Raw genomic sequence first — 17207 nt, forward strand, 5'->3', positions numbered from 1 at the left:
TCTTAGGCTTTAGTTCTACAATTGGATACTGCTTTGGAGTCACTGGGTCACGTGGCATGGAAGCTATTGAATGAAATATGATCATTCCTGCTTATTAATATTCATATAAAATAGAGAAATCACTAAAATACAATACAAAGTGGTGTGTCCTAATCTTAGGCTTTAGTTCTACAATTGGATACTGGTTTGGAGTCACTGGGTCACGTGGCATGGAAGCTATTGAATGAAATATGATCATTCCTGCATATTAATATTCATATAAAATAGAGGAAGCACTAAAATACCATAAAAAGTGGTGTGTCCTAATCTTAGGCTTTAGTTCTACAATTGGATACGGGTTTGGAGTCACTGGGTCACGTGGCATGGAAGCTATTGAATGAAACATGATCATTCCTGCATATTAATATTCATATAAAATAGAGGAAGCACTAAAATACCATAAAAAGTGGTGTGTCCTAATCTTAGGCTTTAGTTCTACAATTGGATACGGGTTTGGAGTCACTGGGTCACGTGGCATGGAAGCTATTGAAAGAAACATGATCATTCCTGCTTATTAATATTCATATAAAATAGAGGAAGCACTAAAATACCATAAAAAGTGGTGTGTCCTATTCTCAGGGTTTAGTTCTACAATTGGATACTGGTTTGGAGTCACTGGGTCACGTGGCATGGAAGCTATTGAATGAAATATGATCATTCCTGCTTATTAATATTCATATAAAATAGAGGAAGCACTAAAATACCATAACAAGTGGTGTGTCTTATTCTCAGGGTTTAATAATACAATTAGATACTGGTTTGGAGTCACTGGGTCACATGGCATGGAAGCTATTGAAAAAACTGCAAGTATTTTGTATTGATATATTTACGTGAAGTAATTTATTGACGGTCCCTAAATCAGTTTCTAGCGATTCACCGCGAGGCTCTGCGAGGTGTGCTAACCGTTCTCCTGCTGCTATTGCCGGGCAAATCTCCGTGAAGTCGCGGCTGGAACTGGACTGAATATCTGTCGAATATCCAACCTAAAACTAAATTCACCGCGGTATAAAAGTTGCCCCTTTCATAATGTTAGCCTACTGATAGATTCATGATAACGTTAGTGGACATAGCGGTATAGTTACAGTTCAATGCATTTTGGAGAGTGACAACGTTAATGGTGTAGCTACACACTTGGTACCTGAATGGCTAATTGCTAACTTAAGGTAATTGCTGATAGAAAAGTAATGTAAGCTCGTAAAGTGTACATGCAAACTTCCCTGGCAGAGAGTTCACATCAGGACAAAAGCGATTGTGTGTGTGTGTGTGTCAGGGCCAGGGCCTGTGTGAGTGTCAGAGGGAGAGGGGGAGAGAGAGAATCTTGAGAATCAAACATATAGGATATATTGCATAACAAGAGCATGAGTTTATGCTAACGTTTTGTACTGTAATTTTGGGGCAAAACGTATGGCATTGGCAACAGAAGAGGCTTTTGTGCATGGCCTACAGGCAACAATCATGGATGCAGCCATCGATTAGCAACCTTGAAGTGTAGTGGTTTATGAATTGGTCCAACAGTCTCTCAAACCTCGTAGGCCTACTGTACAGCTGTACTTGAATTTGATCGACTTTAAAATCCATGAAAGTTGTTTATTTGTCTTTATGTTGTGTGTTGTAATACATTTAATTTTTATATCTTATTGTTATCTGAAAAGGAAACACATGAGATGTGCACTGTACCACAGTCCACCCCTAAAAAGGACTCCTCCGGACCAGTATCATCCAAGGACTCAACTGAGTTTTCTGGTGCACTGAAGATGTTCATCTCCACTCCAGAACAGGCTTCGCCACGCCCACGCCTGCACATAATTGATTGAACAGCAAAAATTGTAAGCCTTCTTTAACAAGTACACTGTAAATTTACTGTGTGTTTGTCGTGCATTTTGTCTCCCTCAGGGACTCCGAGATACAATTTGGTTTTTCCCAAACAACCTAAAAGATGGGTTGCCAGGAAGAGGTACGAGCCAACCACGCAGACATTCAGGAAGGATTTGGTGGAGCGGGTCCTGGAAAGGCGCAAAGATCCTACTGTGAAGTTTGCAGATCCACATTTTTATATCCAGCAACCAGCTACTATATCCGACAACATAGCCACCACTCCAAGACCGGACAAAGATCAGAGTATTGCAGAGCACGTCTCCCGTTTTAAAACCTGATTAAAAGGGGAAAATGAAAGTCTAACTGTAGTTTAGTGTGGTGCTAAATACTGTCTGTAAACAGACAAATATTAGAGATATTAGTAAAATCGTAAAAAGACAAAAGGTCAACAGCAAACTTATTTTTATTGAACCATTTACATACATTGTTATTATTTTTTTCTGTAAACATTAGAACACTGTTCAAATCTACTCTTTGGTGCAATTGTTTGTATAAAAAAGTAAAATTATACAAAGTATCTTCACAATCGTATTGTGTCATCTGTAACCAAATGTATGTGTTCTTTCTGTGTTTGATATAAAGGATTTGGTGCAGTAGCAAATGTTTTCTAGTAGCCTACAGTAGTGTTGTGTTCAGAACAATCTTAGAGCATCTTGTGCTTCCCTGAAGCCAACATATTGTCCAGTGGCCGAAGGGTATTTGTTTCGGAATTCTGGTCACTACACAGGATGGAAGAACACGTCGGTTTCCTCTTCCCAGCTGTGTTTCTTTCAACCCCCACTCAAGAACGATTCTGTAAGCCACCAATCGGTACTGCCTAAAACAAGAAGGAAAACAAGTTAGCTCTTACCAAAGACAGCTACACTATGGTAATAGACCACATTGAGACAATGGCCCTACTGCTGTTCATGGTGGTAGACTGATTTGCTGAATTGATCAGGCTAAAAGCCTACGGCCTATGCCTATACAGTAAAAACTGTTTTGTCCAAGTAAGTCACGCTTGTGTGTTATTTTTTTTCCTTTAGTCCTGGTGGAACCTTTTGAACCAAATCATTATTGTTAATAAACTGTTTTAGTTAATAAAAAATAGCTGGCTAGTTATTCTAAGCTTTCTCCATCAGCCACTCTTTAGACGGAGGCTGTGGTAGTAGGCCTACATCAAGGGTAAAGAGTAGGCCTAGCCTATAATAAAGCAGACTTGGAGTCCATGTATGAACATACCATATATAATATTTGATTGATTGATTGGACTTTAATAAATCAATTAAATTATTATATATGGTATGTTCATGCATGGAAACACATAATTACATTTTGTTTGGATTGCACACTTACAACATTGACAAATGGCCGTTGGGTCCAGCAGGTCTGGGTCTTCTTTTCCAATTTATTTTATCGAAGGAGAAGAATGTTTCCAGCACTCTTCGATTTAGAAGGGGTGGAAAGTCCTGGTGCTCCGTAATGCAGATTTCTCTGTCTCGGGAGGCGCTATGCCCATACACATCGAGATCCTGAAAACTAGTGTCCAGCTCCAGCTCTTGCATCTGTGGGACTAAGTCCCACTCCTTGCAGCAAAAACATTCGTCCTCTGTCGGCATTGGAATACATTTTCTGCACTGGCACCACCAGCCTCCCGCTGTTCTGTCCCGGTTCTCTACTGCAGCTCCAGCGGGGGCCGTCTCTAATGACGCTCTTTCTCGTTCTGCCCTTTGAGCGTCCATCTCTCTCAGTTCTTCATCCGTGTATTCCGGCTCGTACATGTACGGTTCGTGGGATACAACAAATTCCTCATAATCGTCTTCAAAAGCAGACGCATCGCTAAGTCCTCCAAACATAGCCATATCTTGTTCATTGAATACGATAATAGAATTCCTTCGTTCACTGTACTCTGCGTCTGTAGCAATGACAGCGGCATGTAAAAAAAATTAGAGCCGGTTACCTAGGTATCAGTCCGCCGCTGCCGTAGCCTACAACCAGGAATATAACACTGAAGCTGAAACCCAGCAATTCCCTCAAAATGCAATGCAAGGTTAGTTTTATTTCTGAAATTATTCTATCAACACAGACATTTAAATCTATAGTCTGTCGTTATAATTAATTTACCTCGGGTGTACTGTGGAGTGGGTAAGACTGTTTTTAATAGCAGGCTAGCATTGCCCGTTGATGTGCGCTAGCCTAGCACGAGCGAACTCTGCAACTAGAAGGACTGAATGAAATGTGTTGAAAACTGTCTCCACTGATAAAGAACACCAAGGCTCACTTGGGAATCAGGCCCTATGTCCAAAATTCCGAACTACCCCTTTAAGTTGATATCTTATCGGCCGTCGGATCACGAAAAAAAGGCTGATGCCGATATGCGTCAAAATGACCGATAATCGGTCGATCCCTGCACATAACCCAAGTGAGCAGATTGATCACACATCTTTTTATGGTCATCCTGCAGATCTTCATCTCCTTTCCAACCTGACGTATGGTATTCCCCTCTTGCACCTCTTTCACTGCTCTTTCCAACTACTCAAGAGGAGTTGAAACCCTGTCTGTCTTCCATTTGTATTTGCGTGGCATGATGGTCTAAGAATATCACATAGTTTAGTGATCAAATGTAAGAATACAATAACAATAAAATACAATAAAGTAATATATAGTAGAAAAATCATAAATTGGGGTAAATTGTGCCACTGGCACAACTTAACCCAGGCCCTTTGGCACAAATTACCCCAGACCCACCATTTTGAAAGAAATGCATCCCCCAGCTGTTTTGAGCAAGCATCATGCTAACTGTATGGACTCATGCTGTAGCTTACTAAAGCACTAAAACATGTGTGAACTGTTTTCAAAGTTGTATATAATTGTTCAAACACAGCAATCAAAAAACCTTAATCATAGAAATTTTACTTTTGAGGGCAAAAAAAGGTTTTTTGAACTTAAATGTGCTTACCTCTCAAGCCATTTGTCTCCCTTATTTGCAGGTTGAGTAAAATGGATGCCCCTTCAAAAATATGTGGCCACGTGACCAACTTCTTCTACGGTTTTCTAGAAAACAGGGGTGGCACTACTAGCCCCTTGGCACAAATGACCCCACTATCCCCTACTACTTAAAATTATAAAAATGTGATTTTAAATGAACTGTACAGAATCTACCTTTGAGTATCTGTAAAATATTTGATTATTTATTAATATAGCAAATTGAGGCTAGATGGTCAGATCAAAAGTTCTTCAACGCCGAAGAAGTAAAGTAAGCCGTTTGTTGTTGTCGTTTCATTTATACGCAGTTTATCTCGCGGTCTCGCGTACGTTCAGGATTATCGCGTGATCTCGTGATCTCGCGTGAATACGGCTGGCTCGCACAGGCTACGCTCAGTGTTGCCAACTCAGCGATTTTGTCGCTGTATTTAGCGACTTTTCAGACCGCTTTGGCGACCTTTTTTCAAAACAGCGACAAGCGACAGATCTAGCTCCTTTTTCTGCTGTTATTGGTGACTTTTGGCGACTTTTTGAGGAGAAAGCACGTATCGCTATTACCTCTTCACAACGAGCAGCGGGTGCCAGCGCGGCCCCTCCCCCGTCTCAAAGCACTAACAGGCAGCCCAGTCCTCCCGCAGCAGTCCCTCCCAGCTGCTCTGTTAGCAGGAGCTAACAGGAGACGTTCACGCCTCGGCGTCCGGGCTGCTAATGAATCCGCCTCCCGGCCAGCAAGCCGCCGCCGACTGATCCCGCCCCCTGACGTACAGTCAGGGCGGGAGAATGTAATATTTTCTTTGTCTAAATAAAATAATAAATCGCTGTGTTACAGTTTGACTCACACTTAGGGTGACCATTTCCATAGCACCAAAAAGGAGGACATTATGCGGCATATCGATAGATTACTACGATGTACATAGGACTCTGGTATACTCTCATTTATAGCACAATTTTGAGTGGTTTAAAGATGATGTTTGTGTAGCTGAATAGGAAAAAATATTAACGAAAAGTTAAAAAGTGTTTGTTTACAGTATTTGTATTTATTCAATACATTGTGGTGTTCAAAAAGTGACCACTGAGATTAATCTTAAAGCGCAGAGTGCCACAAAGCATAACATCTGTGGACTTAAATGTAAAAAACAATTAACAGGTAACATACATAATAAAATAACCTTTTATGTAAACAAGAAGAGATTGTAAAAAAAAAAATACATTCAACTGCTCAAAAAGTATAGCATTTCTAAAGCGCTTCAGTGTTTTGGGGAGTTGTCTTCAGTGTCTGTGTGTGTGCAGCAGAGACCTGTCTTTAGGCAACTCCACATTCACCCTCTGTAGCAGCAGAGACCTGTCTTTAGGCAACTCCACATTCACCCTCTGTAGCAGCTCAGGATCAACAGCCCCTCTGTCATCATGGCTTCCAAGCCTCTGTCACACCAAATTTGTACCGGGTGCCAAATATGTACCGGGTACGTAATCCATACGTAATCCATTCCAAACCTGCCTGGCAACAGATGATCGCGGACGATCGCGTCGATTGACGTAGGAAGGTTCAAGAACATTCGCGAAGTCGTTCATTGAGTTCAAGAACATTCGCGAAGTCGTTCATTGAGCGCGACAAGACAGATAGCACTAACTTTACAAATGACATTTATTAGCGTTCCTAACTTTATTATTGTATTGCATTTAATTGTTTAATTTAATCTAGCTAGTAAACTGAGTGTTTAATGTGTATCATAGTCTAGCTAGCTTGTGTTAATTTAATTGTGATAGTAGATAGATTATAGGTAATAGATAAGCAGGCATTTACTAAGTGGTAAATGTTTTTTATTATTATTCACGTTATCCCCATAGCATTAAGCTATTACTGTTTAAGGAAATAGATAAATACATTGATAATATGAATAAATAAGTTTAAAATATAGTAGATAACTTAAAATAATATCCTTGATATAGTGTTTTTTTGGACTAAACCTTAAGGTAAAGTTGAAAATGAAAACAAGACAAGCACAGTAGGGAAATACATCTATTTAACAAAGTGGCAGATATTTTGTGATTTAAGAATAGGACGTAATGAGGCTAGTTGTTATCTCAGGAGGAGTTAAATCAATCTGAACGCTAGCGCATAAATCATGTCTTCTCTATGTAGAATATATTAACACTGTTTGCACTATTGTCCAATGCACTAACACAACACTGACACTACCTTACACATAGCATCACTTAACCCATTCAATCTCAGTCTCATTTCAATTAATCTAACACCAGGCCACATTTGAATAACATTTAATTATTTGCCTCAGATATACAACTAACATTGACAACAATCTTATATGTAATGATCATGCTTCAATATAAAATGAAAAAGGTGATAATGCAGTTTCTTGATGCATGTCATTTATAAGCGCTGAGTCTAGCTTGTTCCAGGTTCAGGTTTGATGCACCACACTTCCAGAAGATGCTCATTCTTGATGTCCCTGGTGTTCTTTGGCCTCTGCATGGTAAACTCTTCCTGTCACAATGTCTTTGAGATAAAGATAGACAAAGAAGGAAACAAATCCACAATGAAAAACAGAAATGGAATGGAAAAATGGTCCGTTTTAGTAGTAAGCCCTCTCACCGACGTCAAGGTACAGACCTTTAGAGAGGGTTTTTTTTTTTTTTTTTAAGGCTGACGCAACTCAACTCAAATGTATTTATAGAACACATTTAAAAACAACAACTGTTTACCAAAGTGCTGTACAATGAAAAATAGCAAAAGCGTTAAACATATATTATTTATTCCAGAAATTAATAATTTATCAGGCTATATTATATTGTTTAGAAGATGCATTAAATATATACAATATCCATAACATACGAACAGCAATATTGACAGTAGAACTATTAAGGTTAAATCTGAATATTAACAAGAATCAAATAAATCCCTCCAGCAAAGGGACTCATACCTACCAGTCCTACAAAGGAAGAAGACTGTGCAGAATAGTTAGAAAATTATTTGACAATTTGGACAAATGTATTCATAAATATTCTGTACATGGGAAAGACAGGACAGGACAGGCCTACCACACCTCCTGCATGGGACCAGAGGTGCTTTTCCTTGCCTGATGGTCCGTCTGCAGAAGCAGTGCACATCCACATCAATGGCGAATGGCTCGGCAGTGGGGGACCTCATGGCTCTAGGGAAGAGTTGCACTTCTCCAGCCTGAAAACAGGAAAAGAGGTGACTGCGCATTTGTCCTTGAAAGTATTGGACTGTGGTGGGACCCTCACCGCTGCAGAGAGCAAAACTGTTGGCAGTAGCAAACAGTCCACAATCTGATCCACCTGCCTGCTGCTGTATGTCAGGCCACTGCAGTCGGACACTCTTCCCTGAAAAAGCAAACAGACCTGTGATCTGTTCAATGAAGACCTCTGTCCTGGTGTGTCCTAGGGAGTCAAAAATGTTTACTGAACCTCCCTGGCAGCCAATGTCACTTACCGTAACCCAGTGACTTGCAGCAACATTGAGTATCTGTACAAACCCTTGTGCTGGCTCGGTCAAAGTGGACAGCAAGGCTAGGGAGGTGGTGGCGTAGAGCCCGTTGACGTTGGGGTACTTAGCCTTAAGCAGGGCCTGAGCATGGTCATCCAACCAAGTTCTTGGGTTGCTGAGCATGGCCCTGAAGTCCTCCATCCTTTTGCTCAGTGAAGCTGGATAAGCCTGGCCTGGGGGGACACTAGTGATGACAACATCACAGTCCTAAAACCAAAAAAACAAACATCTCACTTATTTAGCAACAATGTGAGCATGTAATAGAGCAACCAAAGTATTTATTAAGTTAAATTAAGACTGACTGAAATATTTACCTCTAGTGGGTCCTCCTCCAACTCTGAATCTGCTGACTCAGATAGATTGGACACAGTCTCCTTGGTGGGCCAGGCAGCCTGGGATCCTAAAGGGGAAAGAAGCACCTTATCAAAAAGCTTCATAGTCACTTCTCAGTATAGTCTATTAGTATAGTCTGTGGTCTAGATTTGAATCATTCAATTAACATACTTCTCCGCATGGGCTTCACTGAAGCATAGGTGTCCTGGTCTTCAATGGTTTTCCATCCAAGGTCTCCAGCTGCACAAGGTCTTTCTTTGTGTGTCACAGTAGTTTGAATGAACAATTACTTATATAAGGCAATCACTATAAATTATTCTTTAAATCTCATGTGCCTCAGCGTATCACAGGAAATATTAGAGCTCATCTGGATCAAACACAACTTCAACAAATTGGTGACTTGCCCATTCATGAATATCTTTGGTAATTGCCTTCCAGTAGAAGCGTTGGTTGATCTTGTCCAGCATCCTCTTGATTCCAAAGTGGCCAGCATGGACTTCTGTCAGCACCTCAACCTTCTCTTTCTTAGTGAGGATCACCCTCCTCATTGAATCGCCATTCTCCAAGGTAGTACATGCAATTCCCTAAAGAGATTGCTTATAACTCAATTCAGTTTCCTTTGCAGGGCCTACTAATTTGTAAAAATGGAAGATGAATGAAGATGGACTGCATAAAATATTATTTATTTAATTACAGAATACCTTAAGAGTGAATTTCTTTGCATCCCTCCGGATCTGCCGTTTCTCCGTGAGAGAGCAACCTGCTTCATACATCTGAGACGACAGATACAACAAAATAGAATTAAATGACACCATTTTCAATCAACAACAACAAAACCTATACACCTAAAATCTATCTATCTATATATATTAAATGAACACAAGCTAGCTAGCTAGACTATGAGAACGTTAAACACTAGGTTTACTACACATAAAACACAGAGGTTACTAGCTATATTCGATTAAACAATTAAATGCAATACAAATATAAAGTTAGGAACGCTAATAAATGTAATTTGTAAAGTTAGGGCTATCTGTCTTGTCGCGCTCAATGAACGACTTCGCGAATGTTCTTGAACTCAATGAACGACTTCGCGAATGTTCTTGAACCTTCCTACGTCAATCGACGCGATCGTCCGCGATCATCTGTTGCCAGGCAGGTTTGGAATGGATTACGTATGGATTACGTACCCGGTACAAATTTGGCACCCGGTACAAATTTGGTGTGACAGTACCATTAAACTCTGATTGCGAGTTGCGTCTCTGTCGAGTCAGGTTTTCCCAAGAAAGCCTGGGTATGTTCAGCGAGCTTCGTGGTAGCGTTTGCAGCGATCCACACTAACACCCAACGGTAGGAGAAGGCTTTTATTTGGAAAACGTTGCGCGATACCAAACAAAGGCTGTTTAGAGTAGATGCGCACGAAGATTTTGTGTGACGGCTGGTTTAACCGCGGATGAACGAATGACGGCTCACTTGACCGCAGTATGTATTAAGGGCTGGTTTCCTATTCAAAGGTAGCCAGTGAAAATGTATGATTACCCCAGCTGCCTTGGCCCTATATAATTCATTACTGCAGCCAGGGGCAATGCAATAAGCTTTCGTCTTGTAGACCTGGTTGTTTGCTTTTCCGTAGCCATTTCAGTGAGCCTCAGAGCCTGACTCATTACCTGCTATGGCTGCTAGAGCCAGAGTAGGAGTAGGTTACCATGCCAGTGACGTAGCTGATTGTTGAAATCCAACATGGCGGCGCCCTGTAACACTTTCATCGTACAATTTAATCCCTTTTAGCAAGTTCAGCCATTTTTAGTTATTGTACCAATGAGAAGGGAGACAATACATCTGTTGTATCAACTAAACTTCAAATTTCAGTTCAGTTAATCTTTAAACAGGCACCGAGGGGCGGGAATGCTTGTTGCACTTATATGCAATGAAAACAATCAGCTACAGCAATTTATTGATATTAGAAAATATAATTTTTACTTTTGAATAATAATAGGATGTATTGAATAATTTAAGTGATATATAGGTCTACACATACAAGTCATAAGTCAAAACGGGCTATATTTGGCTGAATTATAAAAGGTATAAGTGGTAATATGAAGGGCCATTTGGGAGCCGAACGAACCTGCTCTTGTTGGTGAGCTGACCCAAATGATCCGGCTCGCTAAAAAGAGCCGAAATTCCAGTACCAGCAGCCAGCAGAGCCCGAAGTGATCCTGCGCCACGCCCACCATGTCTACAGCTATTGGCTGCTGCGGAGGTCACGTGCCTCAGCAGAATCCCACGTGCTGCTCCTGCTGGTGACGCGCATTCAAGATCAAGATGGCAGCCTCCGTGTGTCGGTGTTACGAGGTTAGACGACAACATGTCATTCATTGCCGTTTTAGTTAATTTAACACGTATGTGCTTCACTTTGACAAGCCTATTAGTCCTACTTGTTTAGTGAAGGCATATATGTTTTGATGGACACTATGTGTTTATTAATAGCTCATTTGAGACCTATTGATCAGATCACAGGAGGCCAGATTACATTTTAATTCCGGTTTTAAATGTAGTCATGTAGTGTTCATGTTCTTGGTGCTCTGATTGTATGCAAATATAGATTTCATGGTAGGTTTGCATCCCGTGTACCTTTTCGACATTGTGTCCCAAACTACAGTGATGTGATTGCGTGTGGCTTCGACATGCTGTAACATGACAGCAACAGTGACATGACTTGCTTATGCGTTTCTTTGCAGCTCGTCGGCAGACGTGTACTGACCTTGTCCTCACGTTCTCTTGGCTCCTCGCTCAGAAGGATCGATGCCTACAGTCCCCGCACAGCTCCGAGACAAGATGTCCAGGTATTTGTCAAATGCCCTGGTTATGTGATAGTTCAACTGTTTCCTACGAACCAGGAATGATGAGCTGTGAAAATACTAGAATAGCTGATGCTGCTTACATATCCAGGCGAGTTTCATAAGGAGTCGGAACAGTGCTGAGGGATTCCTACTAGTTGGCGGCAGACATTGGTGATTCAACCCAGTTCATTTTGCGTTGGGAGTCGAACACTACAGTGTCCTATTTCCAGACGAAAATAAATAATACATGTCATATTTTATAACTTAAGGTATACGTGTCATGTTATTTCCTCCATCACATAGACATAAAATAGATCAATATGCAACTAAACCAATGTTAATTAAGCACTGTAAATGCACTGTGTCTTTGCACTACAGTGTTTATTGAGGTCTGTGACTTTTCTTGTGTTTCTCTTCTAAATTGTAGAATTGTATTGTTGAAGGGATCCTGAGACAACAGCATTTCATTGCAGTTGCTTTAATTGTTGTGAATACGACAAATACCTTGAAAAACAGCCACATCCTTTGTTTAAAAATGATGCATCTTAAAATTAAGTCATTAAAGTTGACTGCCAGTCTGCAAATGTTTTTATTAATATGCCGGTCCTTGAACAAAAATGGTTGGAAACCTCTGATTTTAGTAAAGATTCGTTATTGTATATCTAGAACCCCATCACCCGATCGATCCATTGTATTCCCTGTGAAGGTGCGCCATGCCTCAGGTCGGAAGGGGTTCTTCGGGGAGTTTGTGGAGAACTTACGGCAGGAGTTCGGTAAGAACCAGGAGATGAAGGACAACATCAAGAAGTTCAGAGACGAGGCCAAGAGACTAGAGGAGTCTGACGCTCTCCAGCAGGCCCGGAGGAAATATGTACGCATGGCATTCTGATTTTTGCAGTATGGATTCATAATAGGAACATAGTCAAACAGTAGCTAATTTAACTTGAATCAATGGTAAAATAAATTATGTTCAATTCAATCTATTTGTGTTTATTTTACCTTTTTAGAAAACAATAGAATCTGAGACTGTGAAGACATCGGAGGTGTTCAAGAAGACTTTTGGTTCTTTTAGTGAAACGGTGAAAGAGGTAAGCTTGCTATCTGCTACATCTTGAGTCCATTTGCTCAGTATCACTGTTCAATAGCCAAGTGATTACCTATTAACAGGCCATGGCAGGCTTTTGACTACCTTATTAATCAAAGTGTGTGTGTGTTGCTTTGTGTGTGTCTGTGTCTGTGTAGGGTCTGGAGGAGGTCAGTCGAACAGACCTGGGTAAGAAGATCAAGGAGGGGGTGGAGGAGGCGGCCAGGACAGCCAAACATTCAGCCGAGTCCGTCTCCAAGGGAGGGGAGAAGCTGGGTTCCACGGGGGCCTTCAGGGCCATCTCCCAGGTCAGAGCTCACTCACCTTATGAAATTACTCTGCCTACTGTTTCCCTAGGGGCAGCTCCTCAATACCTGTTTATTTCAAGCAAACACAGTTTGTTTACGAGGGTTTGAATAAGTACCTTTTGGAAGATGTTTTGTTGTGGCCATAACAGTATTACATCAGCATGTCACTTTAGCTCCTATGCGTTTCTGATGGAATTCCACTTTTCTGGGTACATGTATTAATACGTCCTGGCACTTAAAAATAGTACTTAGTAATGTGTAGCGTCTTATCTTAGCCATCTTGTTGTATACGGGGAATGGGTTAACCTAGCAATTGTTAGTGCTTAGCACTTGAATATCTTTAGCTTACCGACAGCCATACATTGTTGTTTCTCTTCCTTCTGACAAATGTACTAATTGTAAGTCGCTTTGGATAAAAGCGTCTGCTAAATGCCCTGAATGTAAATGTACATATATGCCCATATTAGTGCAGAGACGCACACTTCCTGTGGGTTTTGGTCCTTGTTCAAGCTGTGGGTCCGGGAGCCGGTCCTAAGCGGCGGGTTGTGGTGTCTGTTTTGTGCAGGGCATGGAGAGCATGAAGAAGGAGATGGACATAGTGGATGATGGCACCTACAGAGCTCCACCTCAGCTGAGGAAGAGGAGCGAGTTCTCCTCCAAGCCGGGGGACAATGATACCAGGGTGTTTGAGGCCAACGAGTGAGTAGTTGTTATGATCACCACACCATGTGACCCTAGCCTCTTGACCTCACCTGGAGAGTCTTCAATTCACGATTATTTGGTGTATGCATTCACGTCAATGCATTTCTGCTAGTAGGGATTTTGTAATGGCCAAGTTAACCAACTTACATCCGCCCCAGTTAACGCTGGTTGTACACGTGTTCGGTGGGTCAGGATTTGCTAAACAGAACACGTCTGCATGACTGTGCAGTCATGCAGACGTCAGAAATTACTAATAAATGTGGTCAATTAAAAAAGTAAACAATGGGTACAATATTAAAGGACAGTAGGAAACAAGCTAGCAGAAGGTACCACCAGTGCTGCAGTAATATATTGGAGACAATGGAGGCCACTTAAAATGCTTTATGATTGTTATAGAAAATCAATTCTGCTGCTTTCAGAGTTTGATCAATGTGCACATTGTTGTTAGAGAACCCCTCATCTTTCTTATAATGCATAAAAGGATTCAAAGAGTATAATATCGTGTTGGATATTTGTTAGATCTTAATCATTTGCCTAACTTGTACACTTTAAATACCTAAACCCAGAACTTACAATAACTTTGCACTTTATCTACATTTGTTTGTTATTTGGTTTATTATTAATCAACTTTATTATTAATCCAATACCCCAATGTCCCCACATGGGGGTCAATGAAGGGTTGTGGTGGATTAAATGGACTGGTGCTGCCTGTGTGGTCCGCGGGCTGATGAAGCTGCTCTCCATGTGTGTCAGGGAGGCCCTGGGCGTGGTGCTCCACAAGGACTCAAAGTGGTTCCAGCAGTGGAAGGACTTCAAGGACAACAACGTGGTCGTCAACCGTAAGGAACTCCTTATTCCACTGCCATGTCAAGCTATTATCGTGTGATGTCATCTGCTGCAAAGGACCCGTTTACAAGAGAGATTGAACGTTTTGAAGAGTGATTTAAAAACTTGTGTAAACATGGCCAAAGAGCGAGGTGTAAGTCTATTTAGGGACAGCAGGGGGTGCTGGACTCCTTACAATAGAGCTGAAACCACGCACAACTGATGCAACCTAAGTTTCAATGAGCTTGATGTGAACTCCACATGAACCCATGAAGTCCTTTTGTCCAATAATTTTCCCAATTCTGAATCGAATCTGTCCTCATTAAATAAGTCGGCCAGTAGCTTAAGGGATTGTGTATGTTTCTGTTTCCAGGGTTCTTCGAGATGAAGATGAAGTACGATGAGAGTGACAACGCGCTGATACGAGCGAGCAGGGCTGTGACGGACCGGGTCACGGACCTCATGGGTGAGGCCTGCTCCTTAATACCTGGGGCCTCCCCCTCTGGGGCCTCCCCCTCTGAGGCCTCCCCCTCTGGGGCCTCCCCCCCTGAGGCCTCCCCCTCTGAGGCCTCCCCCTCTGGGGCCTCCCCCTCTGAGGCCTCCCCTTCTTGGTCCCCCATACAGACCCTGATGGGCTCTCTGAATACCTTGAGCTATAGTTACAATTCCTATATTCGATTCAATTTCACCTTTTGTTATGGATTGTAATATCTTCTTATTCACGTCCATGTCTAGTTACTGGGGATTTCCATGGTTGAAATTAGGCGGATGGCCACACCTAGATGTACAGGAATGTATGAAATAGAAGTCAACCATAAAGTAACTGAACATAGTAACATAAACAAAACATGATTGGCTGAACGAGTCCGTCAGTCAAGGCAAGTACTCCCGCCCACTGTAATCGATGTGGTCCAGAGTGATCTATGTAGTGAAACAGAACGTGAGGTCACGTGATCAGGGTGGTCTCCAGGCTAACAGAACTGGTTTAAGTATAGTATAAGTATTGTACAAATATACAATCATATGGAATAGAGGAATTTAAGTATCGTCACATTTTCTGCTCTGAGCTTGAATAATTAGTCATCATAATTAGTTCCTGTGCAGTGAAATGTGAATATGCATCGCCTCTGTTTGTTTTTTCTGAACTGTATTTCCATATCCCATTGTTAAAATGAACTTTGTAGATCCAGGTTGAAATGTGATCAAAAACAGACATTCATAAATATACAGGAAAATTCCCACAGGTGGCCTTTTCTCTAAGACGGAGATGTCCGCGGTGTTGACGGAGATCCTGAAAGCCGACCCCAGCTTTGACAAGGACGCCTTCCTCCGGCAGTGTGAGAAGGACATCATCCCCAACATCCTGGAGGTTCGACCGCCCCTCGGCCTTTCATTATCCTACACACACTCACGCACACAGCTCTAATAACCGGGGCGCCAGGACTAATCGCCCATCAATCTCCTGGGTGTGTGTGTTTCTCTCTCCATTGATAGGCTCTTGTCCGTGGCGAGTTGGATGTGCTGAAAGACTGGTGCTATGAAGCGGTAAGTGTGAGTGTGTGTGTGTGTGCTCTGTACAGGTCTCGCACTACAGCAACATTTGCTTATCTTTGTTTGCTCGTGGTGCTGTCAAACCTGTTTCTCTACAGTATATCCTTTCTGTTAAAAGATCTGAGTGGAACGTCAAATAGCTTTCTCAAACTTCCTCGACCGTCATGTGTACATTGTTTTTCTCGCTCCATGAAGAGTTGTGTAAAATATCAAAATGTGTAGAATAGTTTGAAATGCAACATATATTAATTAAAATCAACCTTGTAGATAAAACAAATATATAAATAAAAAATATCATTCAATTGTCATAATTTTTTTTGAAATTGAGTACTAAAATGCTATTAAATAGGCTGAATTCATTTTTTCTCTCTGTTTTCCCCAGACTTACAGTCAGCTGGCTCACCCCATCCAGCAGGCCAGAGCTCTGGGCCTGATGTTCCAGTCCAAGATCCTTGATATCGACAACATAGATGTAAGCCCAGTAATACACAACACACACTTAAGCTTTGAACACAACATGGTTTTCACCTTATTGCAGCCAACATGAATCAATGTACGTGGGCTGTTTCACTCAATATGTGTTTGTTTGTTGGCGTTTAGCTTGCCATGGGGAAGATCATGGACCAGGGGCCCGTGCTGATTATCACCTTCCAGGCCCAGGTTGTCATGGTGATCCGAGGCCCCAAAGGAGATCTCGTGGAGGGGGATCCGGTCAGTACAACCTGATTATTACCCCAGCATGGGGAAGTGATTACATTCTGAGCCGCAAAATACCAGGAAGTAAACATTCCTGTCATGGGCGACAACGCTGAAGAACATTTGTTTTGTTTTGTTTTTTATCCGTTATCCTGTTTCCCAGTTTTGATTTGATTGTGTGTCCTTATCCTGGGGCCATGAGGAGTGCCGGCCTCGGTGTAACCTTCCCCTCAGGGGTTATAACTAATACCGCAACGCTGCTCTGGTCCAGTTCAAGAGGCTCGTAGACGCAGTGCCACACATTCATAAGACTCAGGCTTTCATCTGCTCAACTAAAGTCTGGCGATGTGAAATTTAAACAGCAAGAGACTCAATAAATGAATGAAATGAGCTCAACTCAGGACACCTGTACCTGCGGTGTGTCTTCTGCAGGTTTATGACTGCTCTTAAACTGGGGGCTT

The 17207-nt window shown here is 41.7% G+C and overlaps 2 protein-coding genes across 2 annotated transcripts in view; one reads left to right on the top strand and one right to left on the bottom strand.

The window, feature by feature from the left end:
- LOC307086075 (aerolysin-like protein) overlaps positions 1 to 5451 on the bottom strand; it is a 33572-nt gene extending 28121 nt beyond the window's left edge. Inside the window, exon 1 of the mRNA XM_079751117.1 lies at positions 4853 to 5451. The gene's annotated coding sequence lies outside the window, so the exon portion shown is untranslated. The remainder of the gene's footprint in view (positions 1 to 4852) is intronic.
- Positions 5452 to 11062: 5611 nt separating this feature from the next.
- Positions 11063 to 17207, top strand: part of LOC307085916 (mitochondrial import inner membrane translocase subunit TIM44-like) — a gene marked incomplete at its 5' end in the record, with an annotated part of 7882 nt that continues 1737 nt past the window's right edge. Inside the window, 12 exons of the mRNA XM_079750849.1 lie at positions 11063 to 11092; positions 11479 to 11583; positions 12287 to 12451; positions 12588 to 12668; positions 12823 to 12972; positions 13538 to 13671; positions 14428 to 14513; positions 14873 to 14965; positions 15744 to 15868; positions 15994 to 16044; positions 16433 to 16522; positions 16651 to 16761. Of these exons, the coding sequence (XP_079606975.1) occupies positions 11063 to 11092; positions 11479 to 11583; positions 12287 to 12451; positions 12588 to 12668; positions 12823 to 12972; positions 13538 to 13671; positions 14428 to 14513; positions 14873 to 14965; positions 15744 to 15868; positions 15994 to 16044; positions 16433 to 16522; positions 16651 to 16761 (1221 nt within the window). The remainder of the gene's footprint in view (positions 11093 to 11478; positions 11584 to 12286; positions 12452 to 12587; positions 12669 to 12822; positions 12973 to 13537; positions 13672 to 14427; positions 14514 to 14872; positions 14966 to 15743; positions 15869 to 15993; positions 16045 to 16432; positions 16523 to 16650; positions 16762 to 17207) is intronic.

The sequence above is a fragment of the Pollachius pollachius genome (assembly GCF_949987615.1).
Source record: "Pollachius pollachius genome assembly, chromosome: 14".
NCBI lineage: Eukaryota > Metazoa > Chordata > Actinopteri > Gadiformes > Gadidae > Pollachius > Pollachius pollachius.